This window comes from Microtus oregoni, unplaced genomic scaffold, assembly GCF_018167655.1.
Source record: "Microtus oregoni isolate MIOR12 unplaced genomic scaffold, Mior012 000013F_ref0000133, whole genome shotgun sequence".
Taxonomy (NCBI): Eukaryota; Metazoa; Chordata; class Mammalia; order Rodentia; family Cricetidae; genus Microtus; species Microtus oregoni.
Window position 1 is genome coordinate 23,139,834 of NW_024543072.1, and position 17,520 is coordinate 23,157,353.

Genomic DNA, 17,520 nt, shown 5'->3' on the forward strand with positions numbered 1-17,520 from the left:
GACACACACACACACACACACACACACACACACCCTATCTATCCACACACAAACAAACAAATATACACGGCATATAAATGAAAACAGGCAAATAGGAAGTGTTCCTGAGGACTGCGGTATGAACTGGAGTAGAGCAAAACCATGGGGACTTAGACCACCAAGATTTTGGTCCAGCGACTCCTAAGGCTGCTGACGTGGCTGCCCAAGGCGGTCTGTGAGGTCAGATCACTCCTGCTGTGGGAACAGGGCCTTGCGGAATACAAGAAAGAGAACTGAGTAGGTGAACCGTCCATTCCAGCTGCCTAAAGCCTTTAGCCCTAGCAAGGCTAATCCTTAGAGTGTTTCTCTAAGAAAGACAAAGATGTAAGCAGTAATGTCCCACCCTGTGTCTCTTGCAGAGGCATCAGTCTAAACAGAATCTAAAGCGACACAAAGTATCCTTCCGTAGGAACCGGCTGGGCAATGGCAAGACTGACAAGACCCTGATGTTGAATGTTTCTTTAGTATCAAAAATATGACCTATTGCTTAGGCACCAGAGGTCATCTTTCTTGAGGCTAACAACAGTAAAAACTTTATCCTTCACAAGTCAGGCAGGTTTCTATTGCAATTATTCAACTCTGCCATTGTGGCTCAAAAGCAGCCAGAGGCAACACATAAAGACGGGTACGGCTGTGTTCCAATAAAACTTTATTTACAAAACTAGACTGGGTTTCCACCCTTGGGCCATAGTTTGTTACAACCATAAGTAGTTAAAGGTTTCCTTGATATACAAGATGCCCACATTCTGTTGACAGGTAGGGAAAGTCAGGTGAGAAAGCGTGCATCGTTGCATGTTTTGAGAGGATGTGTCACCGAGAATGGCATCAGGTAGCTATGGTCCTGAATGCCAGAGTCTCCTGCCTCAAATGCCAGGATTTTATGTGTGCACCCCCACCTTTGGCTGAAAACATATCCTTAAAGAATAACAACCATGAAAACCTAAAAAACGCTCCTGATATTAAGATGGGTAGTGTCGTTGTCCCCTTTTCTCACATTGTATTCATCTTTCCCTAGAGGAGTGGGAATGAAAAATAGAAATGGATCCATTACACTAAAAGATAGCACTCTGGAGAGAAATTTTCTAAAGGCTAGGTAACAGAGGCATTCTTAAAACCTCCCGACTTGTCATTTTCATCCAGATCAGAAGCTGAAAGAACTACATTGTGACAGGCCACAGCAAAGAGCGAATTGCTAGAGTATCGTCAGGAAAGAGCCCCAACCCAGGCCATCTTTCTGCCAAGCAGGACCTTTTGATAGAGTCTTCAGATAGCTAAGAACCTCGGTCTGGCCCTCTGTGTTCATCCACACTGAAGAGCCACAGGGCACGTCTCTGAACTTGCAGAGTGAAGTTTCACAAGGCCTCTTTCTAAGCACTCCCTGCAGGACTGGTCCATGATGCAGACGCATTAGTCAGTTGTTCAGAACCCTTTCTGCTATGGCGTGTCTAGCACACTGATAGGGGTTAAAAATCCAGGACACTGAAATTGTGTGGCCAGCAGCTAGTGACTCTATAAGCTGTCTCTGGTCCTGAGCTGTTGCATACAGCTGTTAAACCATAGCCATGGGCCATGGCTGCTGACCACTCATGGGCCTCAGCAGATGTGGTCAGAGCAGTTTAAATTGAAGTGGTAACCCTTACTGGGGAAGCTGATGTTCCCTTTTGATGATCTTAGCACCATTAATAAAACAATTTTGAAACAACAGATTTATAAGGAAGCCCAAGGACATTTTTACTGGAATAGAAGATAAAAGTACAACATAAATCAGGTGAAAATCCCAGCAGCTTTCAGAGCAAAAGATGGATAAGTCAGGCCTATTAAGCAAAGACTAGAAATAGTCAAACAGTCAGCTTATTATTGAAGGGAGAAATACTCCCAAGAATAGAATTGGGCTAGCGAACCAAGGACGGAGTCCCCAGAGTATCTAACCACACAGGTTGCGTGCTCTTGTATAGATGGCCATGCCACTCACTGTCCTCATTTTGTATTTCTCAGGGTGTTTTTTGTTTTGTTTTGTTTGAGCATGCTCTGTTTCTCAGATGGTGTTTGGTTCTATCCTAGGAATCTGGGCCATCCATCCTCTGGCAGGGTCTGGATGGGCTCACTCTCGTGGCATGGGTCTCAAGCTGGACCAGTCATCAGTTAGCCACTTCCACAATCTCTGTGCCACCCTTACCCCAGCACATCCCACAGGGAGGACAGACCATAGGTCAAAGGTTATACGTCTGGCTTTGTGTCCCAGTTTCTCCACTGGAAGTCTTACCTGGTCACAGGAGATTAGTTCAGGTTATGTATTGTTCATTGCTAGGTGTCTTAGCTGGGGTGAGCTTTGTAGATTCCCGGGAATTTCCCGTGCACTAGGTTTCCACCTCACTGTGAAATGCCCCCCTTTTCCAGTCATCTCTCCCAGTCCTCTCCTCCTCTACACCCCCACCCTGATCCCTGGTCTCCACCAGCCACCTCCAGTCCATTTAATGTCATTTTCAACTCTCCCCTTCCACCCCCACCCCCTGTACAACATATGAGAAATTAACCTTACCTGGGCAGGGTGTCCATGGCCTAAGACAGCACTGGAGTGGACGGGTGAGACTCTGAGCTACAGGCAGGGAGGAAAGCTGGGTTAATCCACAGTGTCAGACCCCGCGGGATTCACCTATGCTGTGGTGGATACGTGGGTACCCAGTGTTTTGAGGCAGGAGTGAGAGTCTCGACCTTCCCATCAGCGCATCTTCTCCACATTTCAGCCTGTTCTGAGTCTCTCGGGGACCTGCAGTAAGTTCTCCTAGGGCAAGCGACCTCTCATCAACACACAAGGCTTAGGCCAGCTAAGCCCTTGATCTGAAGTCTGTGTAGGAAATCAGGGAGCAAGCATTTGAAGCCAAGTCCGGGAGCCAAATTCTTAATCATGTTCACTTTTTATAGCACGGACACACACATTTAGGGGACTGGGGCTTTAGGTGACTTTGTATGTGTACACTGTGAATATTATACTGGGGACAGAAGTCAGGCCCTTGCCGCCTGTAGTCTTTGGTAGTGCATTCTGAGACAGAATCATTGATGCGTGCCCATGCACTGTTACTGATGGTTGTTGACTGGACCCGGTGTTCCCAATGTATGTGTGCGTGTGCATGCGTGTGTGTGTGTGTGTGTTCATTGAAGAAACATACACAAATAGCTAAGAAGTGGAAATTTGAGAAGGGAGCCAACAAATGAATGGACAGGGTAGGTATGCTTCCCAGGGAGCAGTGGCCTCTAATGGAGATGAATCAAGAATTAGTGATTACTTCTTCCCAGGGCTTCCTTTGTGCATCCAGGAGGAGGAGTGGCTGCTGGGGGCCAGGGTTTTCATTGAGCATGTCCTCTCCCAACCATGCATAGGCAGGAGATGGCCAGTGGGGGAGGAGTGGCTGCTGGGGTTTTCATTGAGCATGTCCTCTCCCAACCATGCAGAGGCAGGAGATGGCAGGAGGATCTTCTCTAAGAGTTCCCTTGGAAGACACTGTTTGTCTTGCCGTGCATGCACCTCAACCCGTCCAGGCTGCATCATCACACGGCGCCCAGATCAAGAACACAGTCTAAGATGCATCCGATTACAAGGGCGAGTTGCTGGATTGGTGGCTATGTTTAGAGCAGGGCATGTGTGCACCTCACGGCAGGTAAAGGGCCTGGGTTGCTAAGCTGGCCCTGCAGACTACTTCATCATTCCTGCTCACCATGGCAACAGGGCAGTGCGATCCGTATTCTTAGTTTGTTGGTGAGACACCATCTTGGCCCACCGCAGAGCAAGCCAGCCATCTTGGTGTGAACTGTGTGTGGACTGAGCCAAGTGGTAGGATCTGTACAGTCACCAAAGTACAGAAAGTGACAATGACCTCACGCATGGGGCAGGTGGGGTCCTGACACTAGTTAGTATTTGATTCTGGCAGTGGCACTTAGCAGAGGATCAGCTGAGCTGTGCTTAGCGATCTGGCAAAGATAGAGCCGTGTTGCTTCAAAGTGCTCAGTCACAGCGACTGTCATCGAGCAACCAGCGCTTGACCCATTTCTCCACACCCAAGACGATTTTGATCATGAGACTTGCTTGGCTCGGGGGAATTGGGGAGAGTATGACATATTCTGCAGCTTGACAAAGAGGTCTTGAATTCTCTCTTTGGTCCTTGCTGTTGTCATCAATACATCTGTTTGCTGGAGAGACACTGCTGGAGACATCCAGAGGAGAAGGAATGAGAGAAATGTGGGTCCCTCCAGCCTGCGTCCCCTGGGGTCCAGGTTGGCAGCAAGCGCCAGCTTACCTGCCAGCTCTTGTGCGACATTTGTATCAGTGGGTTAATTACCACGGGAATCCACACAGTTTACAAAATCCAAGGCAGCTCGTGTAGAACTGACTGTGGTGATACACATCTGTAATCCCATGATGCACATCTGTAATCCCATCAACGGGAAGGCTGGGGTTGGCAGTTTGAGGTCAGCCTGGGATATACTGTAAGATCCAGGCCAGCGGGAGCTAACGAGTGAGATGGTCTCAGAAAGAAAAGCAGGGGAGGGGGGAGAGGGGGATGAGAGGAGGGAGGAAGTGGTAGACTTACAAAAACAAAAAAATGAGGAAGTTAACCAAAAAAGAAATGGCACTTACACCAACAAAAGAAAATTATTTCCCAATAACTTGAAAATACATTTTTATTTTCTTTAGCCTTTTACAAAGCACATTTACACAAGAGCAAAAAAAAATAACATTTGTTTTCATCTTTCATGTGACTCTGATAGAAGCATTTCTTTCCCTTTTTCAGCCTATGGCTCTGGGGTTGCATTAGAGACTCACAGTGTTTGCAGAGAGCTTTGGGGGACAGCCAACAGGCCTGCTCGCTGGCTGCCTTCCATAACAGTGGAGCTGCTGGCATCCCCCTAAAATGCAGGCTCCCTTCAGGAGGGTCACAGTCTGTTCCTTGGGTGGGAAGGAGGACACGGAGGGCTTGCAAGGCTGGGGTGACCTGGATGGGAGGTGGTAGACCTAAACAAGATCCTGTCTCAGAGACCGAGGAGAATGAGGTACACTGGGAGGGTTCGTGCCTGCTGCAGGCACAAACCTTTGTCTTGGGCACAGGACTATTCCAGGGAACAGCTCTGTGCTGCAGGGGAGCAGAGGCTCCACCCCCTCAGGGTGGATAGCACAGCTCTTCAGTCTTTGCTGGATCACCACTGGGAGCAATAGAGTTCGGGAGGTCTTAACGACTCAGATTTTCGCCACTAAATGTCAGCAAGTAAAATATTCTGAAAAGATTTTTCTTCTATGGATTTCGGTTTCCCAGTCTGGAAGAATGAAATGGCGGGATCTTTTCCAGAGCTATCATCAAGCAGCTGCCGACAAATCGGGAAAATTCCTGCAGTGTCTCTTTCCCAACCTGACTGGGCATCTTTGTTCCCACATGGGTCTCTGCAGCGACCCATTCAAATTCTTCACAAATTGTTTTGTAAAATTTTCATCGCTGGATTAAATGAGCACATGTTGGAAGAAGGGGAAGAAAACTGGGCCCCGGGGCAGAGGTGTGTTCACTTATATATAGGCCGATAAAAAATGCTGCTTTGGGGTTTGTTTCTTGCTCAGCAACAAAGTGTTTGTTTAGTACATGCCAGGCTCTGGGTTCAGTCCCCGTACTAAAAAACAGCAGCAGCGGCAGCAGCAGCAACAAACCTACATGGAGAGCAAATGCCTCTATGCCTCACAGGGACCTGCTCCGAGGAGCCACCAGCATGTCACAGGACTTTAAGGGGGGCTCTGCTGACATCTGGGTGGCCAGCTTGCTGTGACCATGCACAGCCGCTATCCCAGGAGACCCAGCAGCAGGGATCACCTGGTCCTCTAGACCTACCTCGAGGCTTCACTCTGATAACTGCTTCTCAGTGAGACCCTTCTGGGTGATGCCCTACCCTGGGGACGCTGTGCCCTCCAACTACTGGGAACTGACTGACTTCCTTAGGTGATCTGTCATCTTTGTAAGGCGGGACTTCTGGGTTCTCACAAACACTGTGTGTCACATGAGGCTCCCCTAAAGGTGGGGTCTCTGCTCAGATCCATTAAAGTGGGAGGTGAGCATGCCAGGGAATTTAGCTAAAGCTCACGTGTCTCCTAGTCTTTCCTAGAACCGTGCTTCAGTGGTTCTTGCAGTGTAGAGCTAAGTGGCAGGATGGGCTATTCCATGGGGGCCTTCACTGAATGTTTAAACAGTGACAGGGCCGTAGGCATTGCCTTCTTTGGGTTATTATTTCTGGTATAAACTTCCCTGTTTTGTGGGACAGTTCTGTCTTGACCTTTTCCCAATACTTACTACTATTCACTAGTGACCCCACCGTATCGATTCCAAGCAGCTATCTTGCCTGCTGATCATCAAAATGGCAGCAAGGTATGACTTTCCATAATGTAGGGGAAACAGAGAAGCTACCTTCAATGGTTCGTAGAGCAGCCGCATTGCTCGTGTGTGCTTTTCTGAGTTCTGGCCACAGGAGCAGGATACAGAGCAGAGCTGGCTTCATGGGATAACGATGAGAAGAAAGGGGAGTGTCAGGCTTTCAGAAGAATAACTGCCCGCTTTCAGCTAAGGCGAGCCACTTCTGCAGCACGGACTGAACGTAATCATCTCAAGATCGTAGCCGAGCACTGCCCAGATGCCCAGTGTGGCATCCATCTCCCCTCGGGATGAGGCTGCGGGGACTGCGGGGTGTACCATCCTCACTCTTGCAGGTGACTGCTGTCCAAAGACCCAGAGGAGGCACGCATTGTCAGGATCCATCTGTCACCTCGTCAAAGCTGCGAAATCTTTCCTGTCCTTCTTACAAGCCTCAAAGTTACACCAGCGGCATACAAGCAGGCATGGAGACATGTGACTTGCATGTTATGTTTACAGCCGGCACCTTAACCTGAGTCTTTTCACCGTGAAGTTGCTTCCTTGAGACACACGCGACGTACTATCCACGTGGACAACATGGATAACAATAGCATCCAACAGTGGCATGCGCCAGCAGCCCGTGTTGATTTTAAAAGCAGTTTACCCGAAGCTGTGACTCCGTACCAAAGGAGCATTAAGACATCCATAAGACAACAAATGCATATCTATCACCTCCAGGCCCTGAACGTAAAGATTTGATGCTCAGACAGAATCTCACATGGGGTTAAGGTCAGAGTGTAGGAGCCTCTGGCTTGCACACACTGCTGCAAGCTCTGGGTGCTAAGACGCTGTCCCACCCAGGTGGCCTTGCCCTGACCAGCAGGTGACATTGGTACTCCCGAAAACCAACATTTTCAAATAGCAAGCGGTGAATAGTCAAAGCTGCTTAAAAACAATTTTTTCTGCCTTCAGAAGGACAGAAGATGTGGGTATTTCTGAAGGATCTAGCATGTTCGTTTCATGTAATTTCAGAAAGGAAGAGAGACAATAAAGGGTATGTGTGTGTATGGTCTACGCATATTAATACTGATAGAATTGACTAGTCACTATTATTGCCTTCACAAATCTTAAAATTAAGTTTAAAATAAGTGGTGATATCATGGAATTGGACATCATCATCCAGCTCCCTATTTGTCCCTGGGTGTCAAAAGTCGTTGCATTTAATGAGCTCCAGGTGGCACTTATGTAGGAAGACCTTAACTTATATAAGCTTCATAACAAAGCCCTACCCCCAGTGGACTCGTGGCTGTGTTTTTTCTGAAATGCCCCCCCCCCAGCTGTGTCTGTCTGTCTGTCCCTCTCTACTCCTGAGGTGTTCCTCCCTTAGGGACTGCACGTCTTCCCCAAGACAAAGACATAAACTTGCTACTGCCAGTTTCCTGAGAACAGGACCTTTTTCTTTTCAGGAGTGCATGGTGGTTTCAAGATAAGCAGAAGGAGCTGCCAGTCAAAGCATAATGAGCCGGAGCATGTGCGCATCGAAAGTTCCACCAGGAGATTAATTCAGATTCTACCCCATACCATATTCGGTCACTGAGAATGAGATGGACTCAACAATTCACAGGATTTCATTGTACAACAAATCGTTAAAAATTATACAAGGCAAAAAGAAAAGATGGAAATGCAATCTAGAAGAGATTATGAGGCGCGTTAATATCAAGTAGCCAAGTCTTTGCCCTAAAGACACTGCAACTGATCAAGACAAAACGATGGTTCTTGTTCCCGTCTGAAGGCACAGAGAGCGCTTTGGAAAGGCCAACTTCACTCCTGGGGAAAGGCTTCATTCCAGGACTTCCTTATACAAGGAGGATAAGGGTGATTGAACTCGAGGGGAGCACACACAGCCTGCACCACCTGCAAGACCACCCTGCTATGGCTCAGGTGGACCTGAGCAGTTGGGACAGGGGTATGTCTGGCTTCTTTTTGCTAATCTTATCAGCTTGTTTTGTGGTAAAAAGCCATTCCCACAACCTAAAAGCGATATGGAGAAACTGTGTATCTTTTCCTTTTCTGTCAGTAGACTGTACTCATCCAAAAATACCTCAATTAAGCATTTCTTCCTTTACCAAGGCAATGGGTGCTAGCCTTTTTATTTACTATCTATGACCATTTGAGAAAGAATTTGACTATTTAAACATTCACCCCACAGCTTGGTACATTCTATGTAGGTCCATACCCCCTCTAGGCCTCCTGACATACATCAGGTGATCTTCAGAATGACTGTGCAGACACAAAGAAAACTTTGCTTCAGAGAAGCAGTCACAGCATTTAGATTCTGCGTGTGAAATCCATATACGGACAGAATTGTTTTGAGAGCTGAAACTAAAATTTTTCATCACTGTATTTAATATTTAAAATGACACTGTGTTTTAATTGTTCTCTTTTCTTAAAGAAAGAAAACACTCATTAGTAACCCTGAAAGGCATTAGTTAGTCTATGACCAAAGGGAATTGGGATTAATTCAAATGTAAAACATGCTAATTCTAAAAAATAGAATGAATTCACATTAAGTGATTTGTATACTATTCAAGAAGGTTATAGTGTGTCTCAGTGACTGCCAACATATTGTACCATTCAATCATGCTAAAACACATCAATTTTAGATAGCAGAAATCAATGGGAAGTTAAACGTGTAATTTCATCTTCCAGCTTGCTAATTGCATGCAATGAATTGCTTCTGAAGTGGGGACATGTACAGTCTGGGCTGATGTTGACTAGAGCTATCAGAAGCCAGCTTAACAGGAAGGATTTGAACCCAGTGGCCTAGAAAAACTCTCTCATTAGAGACGGGATGCTATTTGGCATTCAGATTCCTCTTTCCTTGGACCATCTCAATGGATAAAGAAGGAATTTCTATTTTATTTTATGACTTTGGAGGGATTCCCAAACAATAAACGTCCATCTTACACACAGGTAATTTGGTAAGGTCTAGAATAAGGGCTGTCATATCTTACGTGGTCTATGGCTTCTTCGGTATTCTAAAAACATTGCATGCTTGATCAGCATCAAAGGATCAACTCATCAGACCTCCCTCCTTCCCTGGACATATGTATACACACATACACACATGTTACACACCAGTAGATTCTACTAGCCTAGCTTCAATCAGAGTATGACAGCTGCTCCCGGATGTGTGCAAAGTTACAATGATAGCCGTGCCCAGATGTGTGCAAGGTCACAAATACTGTCTGCACTGTGTCACGTCTCGGAACCTCTAACATCCAAGCAGATCAGAGAGAACCAATCAATCATTTCATTTACAAACTATCATATTCTGGATGTCTCGTAAGGTTAACAATGGGGAACATGACGGAATACATACTATTTTGTACAGGGTCATGTAATGTTTTTTATCTAAAACTATTTTGTGTACATGAAAGGCTACATACTTTTAAGCATAGTTTTTTTTAGTAATTGTGAGTATAAAATGTTCCTTTGAAAAATATAAGTTGTTTTTATGATTAACCTTGAGGAAAGTTCTGTGCTCCACCCAACCCTCCCCTGGGAGCCCTTCTGTCGTGTTTTCTCCCAGAAGCACACTGCTAGCCTGCCACTGTGTATGCAAGGCACACAGGGCACAGAGCCCCAGCACTGTGGCTACCACACACCCCTGTCGGAGAATAAGAGCAACTCCTGCAGTACTGTGACTTGGTCTTTCCTATGCCATCCTAGCAGCAGCCAGTCCCGGGCATCTTGCAGTCTCAGCTGAAGCCTAGAACTTGAACTTGACTGGGAAACTCCATCTGCTCCAGGGCAGTGCTCTTATCTTTTGGTTGGGTAATTCTTGGTGGTCCCCCACGGATAAGAGTGAGATCTAGAAGGTCTAGAAGTGGAAAGAGAAGCCATAGAATCAACATTTCTGTCCAACTGACAAATTTCACTAGCTCTGGCGTGAAGAAACAGGTATAATAAATAAACCACAATTAATAGAAACTAATTAATACAATAGGAAGTTTTAAAAAACGCGGACCTTTGGCTGAAACTTGGTGATAGGATTCTTCTCAGCGTTTCTTCATGGGGGAAAATCAACACCATGTGGTAGCTTATCCATATGAACTTCTACATTCTGTCACAAATATCACATGAACATCTATGCTCATGTACATGCATCACATGAATGTCTCTGCTCATTCACCTGTATCGCACTGTGGTCGTTTGAATGTAATTGGCCCCATGAGTTCACAGGGAGTGGCACTATTAAGAGGTGTGGCTTTGTTGGAGGAGGTGTAGCCTTTTTGGAGGAAGTGTGGGGGCGGGCTTTGAAGTCTCCTATGCTCAAGCTATGCCTAGTTCAGTTCACTTCCTGTTGCCTGCAGATCAAGATGTAGCTCCTTCTCTGCTCTCAGCTCCTTCTCCAGCTCCATGCCTGCCTGCACACCACCATGTTCTTCTGTTACATTAATGGACTAAACTCTCTGAAACTGTGAACCATCTAATTAAATGTTTTCCCTTGTAGAGTTGTGTTTTCCTTTATAGAGTGGTCATAGCATCTCTTCACAGCAATAGAAACCCTAAGACACCCATGAATATCTGTGTTCACCTACCTGAATCAAATGTTCATCAGTCTGAAGAAGCAAAGCAATGCAAATGGATTCAATGTGCATTGCTTTTTAGTTTCTATATATGTCTCTCAAAACATTCCACTAGCATTATCATGACAAAATACTGTAAAATGTTCAGAGGGGTTGGTGAGCTGGCTCAGAGGGAAAGGCGCTTGCTGACAAGCCTGACGATCTGAGTTCAAGCCCTGAGACCCACATGGTCAAGGGAGAGAACTGACTCCTGAAAGTCTTCCTCTGACCTTTCGCAAACATCCCTGCTTTCTCTCTCTCACACACAAGCACACTCAAAATGTCATAAATTTAAATGATCTCGGTTTCCTGTCAATTGTAGAGAATTATGCAATAACTATTATTTCAATAATCTTTCATTTGTGTGTGTCTCTCTGTGTATATGTATGGAGAGGGATATAGAGAAGCCAGAGGTCCACCGTGACTGTTTTCCTCAGGACACCATATCCCTTAACTTCTGAATCAGGGTCTCCTTGACCGGGAACTCACTGAGTGGACAGTGAGCCTAAGGGACAAGTCGGCACTAGGATTACAAGCATGCACTACCACCCCTGTTTTCCTTTATCTCTAAATTTTGTAAAACAGAGTATTTTACATGGACAGTGTTCTGCCTACATGTATGTCTGTGCACTACTTGCTTGTCTCGTGTTCTCAGAGGCCAGAGGAGGGTGTCAGATCCCCTGGAACTAGAGTTACAGACAGCTGGAGTCACCGCCTGGGTACTGGGAATTGAACCCAAGTTTTCTGGAAGAACAGTCAATACTCTTAATCACTGAGCCACCTCTCCAGCCCCCATGCCTGTTCTATTTATTTATTTTTAACTTGAGTTTTGGGGATTCTCATACCTGCAGGGCAAGCCCTCTCCCACTGAGCTGTCTCTTTCCCACACTTAGAATTGAAGACTCTCCCTTACTTACACACAGTTCTGGCCAATCACTGAACCACTAAGCTGTAATCTGGTATAGGTCTACCATTCTCAGATAGGCACAGATGAGAATGTAAGGTACCATTAAATAACACAATAAAGCCAATCACGAGCCTCTGTAAACTCGCACACCTAATTTTTCATTGATACACTGTTCCGTTTTCTCCAAGAACATGAAGTTATTCACTTCCCTTGCTCCAGAGCCTCTGAGGAAATACACACAAAATGACAGCAGTGGCAGAATGACAGCCTCAGGCCCACTACTTCAAGCAAGGACACCTGAAATAATAAGATGCTGAACAGAGAAACACACACTACCCACTGAAGGCTTGTATGCTCAGCACTTTAGTGAAATACAAACATCTTCCCGGGATGGTGGGAGAAGATCTCCTGTAAGGACTATGGTTTCTATACAGAATGTATCAGAGGGCACCTGTAAGGACCCTGATTTCTATCCACAATGTATCAGAGGGCACCTGTAAGGACCCTGATTTCTATCCACAATGTATCAGAGGGCACCTGTAAGGACCCTGATTTCTATCCACAATGTATCAGAGGGCACCTGTAAGGACCCTGATTTCTATCAACAATGTATCCTTGCAAGATCTGGAGTACTCATTTTGGCTCTGTGGTCGGTCCCCTATCACAAGCCTCTAAATTTGCAATGTTATATTTTAGAAATAGGTTATCAAGTCAAAAGAGCAAGCGGTTGAACAATCTCATGTGTGATTCAGAAGGAAGGCTCACTGAAATGGGAGCAGAAGAGAACAGAGGGGACTGAAGCAAGCTAAAAGGAGAAAGGAATTTCTCCATAATGACCTTAGCGAGACGGTCTTGAGTCCTTGCATTCAGGGCTACTCCTCACTGTCCTTAAGGGACACTTCCAGAACAACTTAGAAAGCCATCACAAAGTAGCTTTCCTGGCTGTGGAAAGAACTGTTCTTCCACCAGGAGAAGCCTGTGGGGGGTGGGGGAGCCCAGAGCATCTGGGGTATGTTCTGGATGTGGATACTTCGACACAATGGTGCTTGGGAACACAGAGGGACACCTCTGTCAGCGGCTGTTACCTAAAGCCATGGCCCATCATGCACAGTACTCCACAGTGCTGGCCAATCCCCAAATGCCAGGACCTGCTTTCTTTTCCATTGAATTCTCTGGTGTTTGCTCAGGAAGGCTGGAAACAGCAGGAATGAGCACTTCCTGATAAAGGCCACCAGCAGTGACTGACTAAAGCGGGAAGAGGTCAACTCCAGCTCCCTCCATTTGAGAGGGAGAACTCGAGACACACTGTCAACAAAGCTTCTCAGAATGTGGTGCCACGGCCCAAGATTCAGACACTCAATATGGAAACTTGCTTAACAATGAAGTCTTGCTAACTTCATCGTCTTTGTCAGTGTTTTCTAGAACCACCTACCAAATAAACTAAATACATTCAAATTATTGTGGTATCTCTCTGCCTAACATTAAAACTACAAGAATTCTAAACTAGATTTAAATTTATTAAATGGTTATTCCAGGTGTAGTGGTGCACGCCTTTAATCCCAGCACTCGGGAAGTAAAGGTAGGCTGATCTCTGTGAGTTCAAGGCCAGCCTGGTCTATAAGAGCTAGTTCCAGGACAGGCTCCAAAGTTACAGAGATACCTGCCTCGAAAAAAAAAATAGTTTTTAAAATAGTTTTTTAATAGTTTTTAAATAGTTTCTCTTAAAGTCACCCAAAATATGGTGTGCTTGGCTATGAGAACAGTGGATATCTGAACTTCCTGCTCTTCTAGAATGACCCAAGCAAATATTGAACTCAAGGAACCATTCAACCCAGAAATATTTCTCACTGACTCGTGCTCATTGCCTAATAAGCAGCCAGTGGGTAGAAGGCAGCAACCTTTCGCTTCATTGTAGGAAAATGGGAATGAGGTCTCCACAGAAGCTCGGCAAAGGAACATTCTCCCGATGTCCATATCTACTCAGTGCAAATACAAAAGCGTCATAGATCAACTTGTAGAAATAAAGCTTTCCAGAATCAAGGATGGATAAAACAGAGTGAATGTCCAACCATCTCCCTTCATCCTTCACTTTTGAAAGCCAACCCTGACTCTCACCTGTTAGTTGTAAAGTTGTAATAGCCACTTTCCTCCAGGACTTCTTCGATCACAGTCTGGAATTGATGGACAGTCCGGTTAATATGGAGTTAAAAGCAACAGAGGTGAAAGCACCCGGGCTGCAGTAACACTTACCTGCATCTGCTCGTACGTGAATCCCTCTTCCAGCTCCAGGCTGCTGGGCGGACCTGAAACATAGCAGTTACAGACAGTCAACCTTTGGTTCATACCGTCTTCATTACACCTTACTAGCAATTAATACTTAAATGGCAGAAAACAGGGCCAGCTTCTTACCTAGAAAGACTCAAAGGCAAATTCCAAAGCCAGGGAGATGGCAGAGCAGGTAAATGTACTTGCCTGTCAAGCCTGATAATCTAGTTTGATCCCTCCCTGGACTCCCAAATGTTGTCCTCTGACCTACACACACACACACACACACACACACACACTAATTAAAATAAATTTAATTTAAAATAAAAATAAATTCCAAAATGTCTTGGCCTTGTTTTTCTTCCATGGTTGGCTGCTCTGGGGAGGCCATTAAAAAGCAATAGACAAAGACATAGGAACAAGACTTATTGTAAACCAACCAAGTAAGGTAACGGTGTGTGTGTTAAGGTGAACGGTGATTCCAGATACAGAGCTCCTCAACCCACTGGGGAAATGCCAAAACCAATATCAGTTTCCTCTAGTCAGGCTACATTGACCTATCAGGAGGCCCCACTGGAGACAGGCAAGAGAAGGAGTTATTAGCTTGGTTGAAGTTGAAGGGAGACATGAAGGCAGAGACCTGGCTCATTTTAAAGCCTTGTTTAAAGGTCCTGCCCGTGGTGCTAACCAGTTCAGGTTTTGCTAAGCCTCCTGTGAACGGGGCTAAGCCTCAGCTCTGGGGTCAGGCAGACCTAGGAATAGTTAGTTCCAGTCTTGGGCTTTCAGGAAACTACAACCAAAGTTCGCTTCAGCTCGGTTGCTTTGATGAGAAGTTTGACCAGCAGGCAAAACTGGCCCAACCTGGGAGCAGCTGCTAAAAACAAATGACTTCAGACATTTTGTTATCTTGAGCTTGGGAATTTCTCAGGCTTCTGTTTAAATGACACCGCACCCATCTGGGATTTGATTTATCACAGGAATACACATTCACAAAGTTTGACAACAAGCAAAAATGATTTCTTAGGCAACACTTCTGCGAGCTATGAAATATTGATCTAACTGTGAAAGTCTCGCTTCTGGCTACTGTGTCCAGGACTATCACTGCAGCTGATGGGGAATTCTGAGATCTTGGAAGAATTGGGATGCTGCTTCCCAGGGTTCAAACATCACAAGGTCATGCTGAGTCCCTCCAAAGGCCTGGCTCTCGTTACGTCACATTGACAATACTATACAATGTTTGTCATGTTCACATTTTATAGTCTTATTCTTATATTCACTTCCATCTTACAGGAGACACTGAACTTGAGTCTATGATCTAAATGACTAAATGACTGAGCTGAGATCTGAATCTGAAGTCCACGTTTCCAGACTCTGTGTCTGTTACCTCACACTACCCAGCATCCCTATGTGGAATTATTCTAAAATGAAAAAAAAAAAATTCTGGTTGCCTAATGTGGATTCTTTGAGTATGTCTCAAGCTGCCTCCATTTTGAATACTTAAGTCTTCCATTTCTGCTTTTTATCTTCCTAAATGCTCTCAGACATTTGACTTCAAGAGGCAACCAAAAAAATAAAAAATAAAAGGAAAATACACACACAGAGATCCTGCTGTTTGTTTATAATGTCAATTATAATGCAAAGAAGGCATTGCCTGTGCTAGGGCAGGAGCTCTAGGAATCTTTACGCACTGTGTCATTTTACCCCCAACCGCAGTGTCCGAGAAGATCAATTCCCTACTGTCTGTGTATGTGTGGTGTTTTAGGATGTAGGCACAAAGTGGTTCTCTCTGCTGTTGCTTTTTGTGAAAGCCAGACCCCTCTTACCTGTGGGGTCACTTTGGGACCAGTTGTTTGCTGCCAGGGAATGACGCAGTAAGTAGTAATCCGATGTAAAAAAGTTTGGCTCAATCGGCTCTGGAGACCCCTGGGACAACTGAAAAGGAACATGGAACAGCATCAGAGCAAACGGCAGGCAGCTTCTGGGAGATGCGTTCCCATTAGACTCGGGGACTTTGTGTCTGTCTGGGAAGGTTGCAGCTCCGAGGTCCCTTCTAAACAGAAACTTCCTGTTTCCAGATGGGAAGTTGGAAATTACAGTGAAGGCATCCTCAGACGGTTCCTTAGTCATGTGAACAAACCATGCTTCACAACGGCAGAAGACAAAAGGCATAAAAACAATGACAGGGACCTCGGACATTAAAGTGTGGTTTTTAATCAGGTGTTGGAGCAATAAACCCCAGTTATTCAGAAGAACAATATTCTTAGTTCAAATCAAAGCCCATTTTCATCATCCGCTTTGAATAGCACCTTTGTAGGACCACAGCAAGCCAGTTTCTTTTTTTTTTTAAATATTTGTTTATTTATTTATTATGTATACAATGTTCTGTCTGTGTGTATGTCTGCAGGCCAGAAGAGGGCACCAGACCTCATTACAGATGGTTGTGAGGCACCATGTGGTTGCTGGGAATTGAACTCAGGACCTTTGGAAGAGCAGGCAATGCTCTTAACCACTGAGCCATCTCTCCAGCCCGCAAGCCAGTTTCTTAATACGTTTTTCTAAATTACTGTTAATTAACTAGGCTCTCCAAACCTTGGTTCCTAACACTTTATTTGCCCAATGGCAGAATTTATTAAGTCCCAACTGTTTAATGCTCTTCCGTGAAGCTGATGTTTTAAATGGAATTTCTTAATGGAATTTAAGGCTATAAATATTGTCCGACTCCTTTTACCTTTAATTCCACCCAATATTTGGCTCAGCCAAGTTTTAGTGCCAGAGTTAATTTACTCTTAAAATGTCAAATATTAATAAAACAGAAGCAGACAGCACCGTCTGAACTGGGCGGGTGTAGTTAATTTGGATTTACAAACTCTGTTCATGAGTTAAGCACATCCTTTTCCAGTGGCTTGACAAAACTGGCAGCACAAACCACAGCTAAATAAAGTGTGCCACCTGGTAGTCCAGAAGCCTCGTGTGCATGTGTGTGTGTGTGTGTGTGTGTGTGTCCCCTCCTTCCACGTGCACTGTGTCTTCTCTATCCTCCCTTGCTCCTCTTCCTTATATCATATTAATATGTGCAAGAATGTTTATTGTATACTGCTTGTAATAACTAAAAACTGGAAAAATCTCAAGTGTCCGTATAGAAAGGCATATACACCATGGTGTGCTCACACAGTAGAGCCATGAAGCCATGAAGCAAATGATTGACACCCAGAGTGTGGATGAACAGTGAACAAACAAAGCCTGGCACAGGCGACAGAGAAGAAAGCTTCACCAACACGCATCTTCACACCATCCAGCA

The 17,520-nt window shown here is 45.2% G+C and overlaps 1 protein-coding gene across 2 annotated transcripts in view; it reads right to left on the bottom strand.

Moving 5' to 3' along the window:
• Nucleotides 1-4,704: 4,704 nt before the first annotated feature.
• Nek10 (NIMA related kinase 10) overlaps nt 4,705-17,520 on the bottom strand; it is a 179,942-nt gene continuing 167,126 nt past the window's right edge. Inside the window, exons 30-33 of one of the 2 annotated variants that reach the window (XM_041663105.1) lie at nt 16,046-16,154; nt 14,208-14,260; nt 14,073-14,128; nt 4,705-10,302 (exon numbers count right to left, since the gene is read on the bottom strand). In XM_041663105.1, coding sequence (XP_041519039.1) covers nt 10,242-10,302; nt 14,073-14,128; nt 14,208-14,260; nt 16,046-16,154 — 279 coding nt within the window. In that variant the 3' untranslated portion in view covers nt 4,705-10,241. Of the gene's footprint in view, nt 10,303-14,068; nt 14,129-14,207; nt 14,261-16,045; nt 16,155-17,520 lie in introns of those variants that run through there. The other variant, XM_041663107.1, reaches the window with a different exon arrangement.